General features: G+C 33.9%; 1 protein-coding gene across 1 annotated transcript; it reads left to right on the forward strand.

Moving 5' to 3' along the window:
- Positions 1-89: 89 nt before the first annotated feature.
- LOC124459465 (28S ribosomal protein S29, mitochondrial-like) lies at positions 90-5624 on the forward strand. Its single transcript, XM_047008922.1, has 12 exons — positions 90-492; positions 825-941; positions 1225-1329; positions 1507-1609; positions 1869-1961; positions 2173-2303; positions 2641-2721; positions 3019-3092; positions 3163-3310; positions 3386-3478; positions 3948-4056; positions 4370-5624. The coding sequence occupies exons 1-12, from the start codon at positions 430-432 to the stop codon at positions 4456-4458; spliced, it is 1206 nt and encodes a 401-aa protein (XP_046864878.1). The 5' UTR covers positions 90-429; the 3' UTR covers positions 4459-5624.
- The last annotated feature ends 788 nt before the right edge of the window (positions 5625-6412 follow it).

A 6412-nucleotide genomic window follows, 5' to 3' on the forward strand; every position in this document is an offset into this window, starting at 1 on the left:
TACAATCAATTTTAATCAATTGCATGTGTAATCGTGTAAATGATTACATGTATAATCGTGTAATCATTACGTGTGTAATTGTGTAATCGATTACAAGTGTAATAGTGTAAAAAGATCGCAAGACAATTACTTAGTGAATATCCTATTTAGTAATCACTGTACTTAGTAGACGCCCTGTTTAGTCAACACCCCAGTCGATATCCTATTTAGAAGACACTCTACATAGATGCTACCCAACATAGTAGATACCCCCCACATAGTCGACACCATGTTTAGTCTATGCATTTAGAACTCATATGTGAGTATGAGTGATTACTGTGGAGTCTGGGCACTAGTTTATGGTTTAATCACAGAACCAATGCACAGAACTGACAGGAATACTGTAATAACAGTACGAACTTGTGGTACTAGTACAATCTTTTCGAGATAATGATTAGACCAATAGGAAAAAGAAAAAGAAACTGTCGAGATTTTTGGTTATCCTTGCGGAAGGTGAATATAGATTTGTCATATAAGTAGTTAATGTTTATGGTCATTTTTCATCAATTGTTTTATGAACTGGTACGTGGAGACATTGTAGTGGTGGGTCTACAAGGTTGTGTTGTAATAGGTGATTTTTGAATGGTGTTGATTGCTGAGTAGGACAAGGCTTAAAAGTTATTATATCGGCGACATGAGACACATTTATTTTGACAAACAATTTAGAACATCATAATATGACATGGACACATGGTGTTGGGTTTTTTTGTGTATTTGTTAATGGAGCTGCTGATGCATTGAGAGTCCTTAACTAATTATGTTAACTTTGCTATTATTATATTTAGGTGTTAAGTCAGAAACTACACTGTGATGATTGCTGTCGACAGACGTCTTTACTTGAAGGCAATGTTACTGCCACATTAACTAATGATGGGACAGTAGTTTCTACTAAACTTAATCCAGTAAGCAAATTCATTTTGTATTTATAAGACTAGTATCTATTTGTATGATACCCTTTTCATATTGTTAGTAATTTAAGTCAAAATTATCGGCAATGTAGTGTCACTCTCTGATTTTAAAATGAGAAACAGAAAATAAATAAAACAAAAAAAGATTTGTTGATGTAGGATGTTTTTATAATCGAGAAAAATTTACATGTCTCCTGTACATAATTAGCCCCAGTGTCTCTCAAACATAATACTATCTGCTTTCCTTTAAATTGAATGCTATTGTTGTATTATCAAGCTGCACCATTCAACAGAGCATGTTGGTCAGTATTATACTGTGCCAATTAGTGATGTTTCTGTTCTATTTTCCCATGGCTTACCAAAATCTGGCTATTTGGATGAGGTATAATGGTGTTTCTGATATATCTAGCTGCATGAGGTTTTTTAAACTTGCCAAGTCATATTTTAGGCTATTTTCCATCATGCAAATTGCATTGTTTGGCTATACCTAAGATACTGGAGTTCTAAAATGTGTTTGTCAGCATGAGTATCTATTTCCTATTTATTTTGCTTTCTTAAGATGAACACAATTGGAGAATTCAATTTGATGATAAGAAAACCAGCTCTAACCATTCTCAATGCATTGAATATAGAAGAAAAGAGAGTTAAAAGAATTGTAATTTGTATCCTAAAATAGCTGTTTAGTTCAATTCTACCAACTACCCATTTGATATCTAACATAAGTAAATGTTTGCCTAGTTGCTTGCCAAATGTGAGATGCTTTATTAGGAACTAATCATAACAAAGGCCAGTTCAAGTTGTGCTAAGTTATGGGTTTTTTCAAAAAATGTTTTTGAAATTTGTAAGAAGATACTATTGGATATTTCAGAAAGTTTATTAAATTAAAATATATTTGTCTTAACATAAATTGATTCTGCATAGATGGTGAAGATGGCTGTGGTAAAACATTGACTTTATCTCATGTTATTCATAACTGTTATTTAAAAGAATGGATCCTTCTTTTACTTCCCAGCGGTAAGTTAGTTACCATACCTCTGAGATACACAGTGTGACGAAATATCAAGATTTTAAAGGTTTAGTTAGCTGTAAGTGACAAGAGAAGAACTTGTTTCCCGTTTTTAACAACGACAGGTCATGTTTTTGGCTTTAGCATTCCACGTAGACCTCGTTGTGATATCTAGAATTCGATCGTCATTGGTGGTAATGAATCGCATTTTTTTAATAGTCTTCAAGATGATTCACGGAAGGCAAAACGTCATTCCGTCAATTTATAATCCCAAAAGGTTTGACCAGACCGAAGTTGCGCTCACCTGGTTGAAAAGTTTCCAGATATTGAACGAAAGATTTTTATCTAAGGTAAACTATCTTCATTGCCATCATCTTATGGGTAAAGTAAAGTGTGGCGGACCTTAGGACCAATGAAACGCCTGTTTCATTATTGGCTTTCACTATATAAACTTAATTAAAATCTGTTATTCAGTTTAATGTACTTTAAAAAAAATTTTGTGATGTTTTGTAATCGTTGGTGATTCTTTACATAGGCTGTAAGATAGACGTTTTTGTCCTTTTCTATTTTAAAACCAATTTTTAAGAAAATGGAAAAAATCACTTCCTTGCTCATTACTTTTTTTCTTACATCCTGGATTGTTGAAGTCTGATATCTCTCATTTTATTATTCGATACATATATCTAGATTAAAACGACAAAGGAATACAAAATAAGTCAGAAGATATCAATTGATACTGGCAGCTCAATAATCAATGTTATTGATCAGGTCAGTAGCTATATCTCCGAGTTCATAGATAGAGAAGAGAGCTACTATGTGTACGAAGTCGTTCGTTATCCTTGAAAGAACGATAATTTATGCTTTTCCTTTGTGTCCAGGATTACCATGTATTATACAATTTAGGCTCTTTGCGTTTTTGAGAGAAACCACATTGTGTAATGGGTCTATGAAATGGCAAATAGAAAGCATAACCAAATGTTGTTTTCTCCTAACTCATTTTCCCTCGTAGTCACCATTCAAATCTGCGTGTAATTTTTAACCGTGAGTTATTCTCGTTGACTGAAGGCTTTTCATCGACCGAATTTTGCTTCCGATGCCGTGGGAATTACGCTTAAAGAGGTGCAATGCCTGAGCAATCGGTAGGTACATCGATGGCGAATTTTACATGGTAAGGGCTGGCGAGTTTTGAGTTTAATGTATAATTTTCAGGATTCCTGTTCTTTTTGCTGCGGATGAATTCAATGGTTTGTTTTGGCAAACGTCTTTGAAGAACCCCGAAAATAATGAAAGACTGAAAAACAAGGATCTATCTTTGGTGAAACACTTTGTGAAGTTATTTCGTGAGGATTCTTCTTTGGTAGGAAATCAGACATCAATCATACTTTTAACTTTATATATTTTTTGTCTTATTTCTTATTTATTTTGTTTTCAGGCAAAGGGTAGTTATGTTGTAGCTTTATCAAGAACAGGCATGGAAAGATCGTTTTGCCCCAGTTATCATTATTCAGATCTTCTTCGACCGAAAGTAAAGAATTATAATTTTTGCAGATCATATTTTTTTCTCAAAGGGTGATGTAGATAGTTGGTTTTTATTTGTCCACATCAACCTTTATAAAAGCGGTTTGCGATTTGGTTGAACAAAAAGCCTGACATCATAGCTAGGAGTTATGTGATCTGTACGAGTTTTTGTGGTCTCATCTTTTCAAATTGAAAAATTCACTATTTTGAAACATTTTTAACCAAGAGTATGAGTAATATTTTACTCTAACAACTCTATTTTCGTTGTTTAAAATGTACAATTTATCTTTTAATTCTACTCAACTGTACAGTTAATCAAACCTAATTGCAAAACACTTTCCTTCCAGTTTTGATGCATCCAATTCATATCTCAGACATAAAATAGTGCTCAGACAAATTTACAGAACGTGTATATTGACTCTTTCTATGTTCTCATTCATGATTCAGTAATGTTTAGTTATTTCATTATGGCATAGGGCCTTTCAACCCTTGGATACTTCGACCCCGTCAATGTTCCTGCGTATGATGAAGAAGAATTACAAAAATGTTTGACGTATTACCATAAAAAAGGAATATTTTCAAAAGGTAAAGTTGCTGTAGATATTTTGATGGGTATCTTGAGCAATTTTTCTTGATTGGTTCAACTGTAAAGATATTTTTACTGTGTGGGGATGGAAAACGTTTTACCTAAAACTACTTTGGTCTTTTCAACGGTTTTTCAAGCCGTTGGTCTGATTAAATAAATGTGGGCACAGATCGTTGTGTTACATTTATTTAGTTACGTACTTATTGGACATTTTAACTCACATAAATGAATTGACCAAGAGGAAATCCAGTTGAATATCTGGTGTTCTTGCTCCTCGAACATATGTATTTATTGCTTTTGTTATTTTTTAAGATTTCTCTATCGACCAGACATTCAAGGAGGTGGCGTACCTCACCAATCGTCGACCGATTTTAGTTCAGAAAATGGTTTTGCCATTTTGAATAAACTTCAAAGTATGAACGGTGGTGTATTATATTGTAATTCATACACAGAACACACATAATCGGCAATCGATGAAAAGGTTCTCTGAACTGTGGATTGCTGAAAAAATAAATTTTTGCGTCGCCATTGATAAAAACAGACAATGAAATTAAATGTCGTAATATTTATACAGGAAAATTCCGTTAACCAACTACGAAAATTGTAGTGGAAAGAACTCTCAATCGTCCACATTTGCTTTCTGCACCCATGATCAACAAGTTATTTCATGTTTTATGATGTTTACTCGTTGTGTTTCTGGGTGTGTTAAAATCACTGGTAAAACAGATTCTACGATTTACTTTTCACAGTCTTTGTAGCGGTATATCCAGGGTATATCCATTAGACGTCATCTCTCCTTTACGGAGGGTTTATTCGAAGAGGGGCTCACCCCCCTTCCTCGTTGAATTCTAAGTCTTGCATTGGTAGTATTAATATATATATATGGATACCCCACGGTTAAAAAGACTGACCCTTCTTTTTCTCTTAGTCGTTTGTGGCCTATTAGCATCCCGTTCCAGGCTTGGTTACACTCGAGTAGAAAACATATCAACATCGAACAAGGAACTGCAGCAATCACTGTCCAATAATACGTTAAGTATTCGTGATGAAAAATCGGAGAGTTTCAGAACAGTTATGAGTACGGATGGAGTATATGTTTCGACACTCGACACTTGCGTTTGATGCATTTTTAACATCTTTCACAGTTGATGAGAAATCGAGATCTTCAACTTCGGTGACTGCAACTGCATAACTTAGAAAAACATGACTTTGTTCTCATTAACAAAACCAATGCTGCTGAAGTATAAATGGATGGCAATGATGTTCAAGTAAAGAAAGAAGGTTTACATCGTCAAAAATGTTTTAAACATTCCACATTACTAGAGAAGACTTAATGCAGCTAGTGTATATGAATGAGATGTTACTAGTTTTGTTGAGCAAACTACATTTATTCGTAACTCGGCTAATTGAACTGCAAATGTAACATAAGTACCATATAACAATGGCATATGCTGTAGTATGAAATATGTGCACAATGTATAATTATTGATTTTTAAGTGTTCAATACTTCAATAGTTATAGACATCCTCTGACTTGTTTAATAAAACAATGACGTATAGTACATTAATTGATGACATGCTTAAAGATCATTTTTCACTTGCTTTTTTACGTTTGACATGTCGCTGAGTCGATGGCTTCTAATTAACAGCAAAGGTTTTTTATTAAAATGCATGGAAGAAAAAGGTGAAATAAGAGTTCCAAATTTAAATAGTGTCAGGAAGATTTACTTCGAAATACATCCTCTCGGTTTTGGCCTACTTGTCTGAGGGTAAAGTCTTGTCTGCGTTGGTTATCGAAAAGCTTTGCCAAAGTTTTTCGTAATAGACCATAAACATCAATTTCACTCCCATCACCTATTTTCACGACGTATCGGACTTCGTTGATTGTCTTTGTTTAATCTTTTGTCTTTGTTTGTGCTCATGTGCTTATTTCATCACTTGCTTTATTTTGAAGTATTTTGAAGGCTGAATAAATTTTATTTGCGAATGATTTGCATAACCATACACTGTGCAATGCTCAATTGACTGATTTGCATTTAATGAAGAGGGAACACAATTCTTTTGTTTAGAATCACCACCTATATTGTTTTCAGTATTCATAAGTGATAAATATCCGGTAATTTGTTCAAGTACGAATAATGACTGTAAAACAATCATGTGGAACACATGCCGTTAATAAGGTCGGAGAAAAAAATATTTAACTTTTTAGGGCTTATAACTACGAGGTGTCATGGTAAAAAGTTGTCTTGTATTTACCAGATGAAGATCACGGAGAGGCGACAAATATACGAAGTATTCGAAAGTTTTGTGGTTGTGCAAAGCAATGTAAATTTGGTGCTTTAAATGGAATGGACGA

This window comes from Xenia sp. Carnegie-2017, unplaced genomic scaffold (genome assembly GCF_021976095.1).
Source record: "Xenia sp. Carnegie-2017 unplaced genomic scaffold, XeniaSp_v1 HiC_scaffold_13, whole genome shotgun sequence".
NCBI lineage: Eukaryota > Metazoa > Cnidaria > Anthozoa > Malacalcyonacea > Xeniidae > Xenia > Xenia sp. Carnegie-2017.

Bases quoted from the DNA above. Each gene is read 5' to 3' on its own strand.
- LOC124459465 (XM_047008922.1), top strand. From the start codon at position 430: ATGATTAGACCAATAGGAAAAAGAAAAAGAAACTGTCGAGATTTTTGG. The intron at 1,962-2,172 runs GTAAGTTAGTTA...TTTTTTTAATAG, and splicing joins CCTTCTTTTACTTCCCAGCG to TCTTCAAGATGATTCACGGA. The intron at 4,057-4,369 runs GTAAAGTTGCTG...TTATTTTTTAAG, and splicing joins AAAAGGAATATTTTCAAAAG to ATTTCTCTATCGACCAGACA.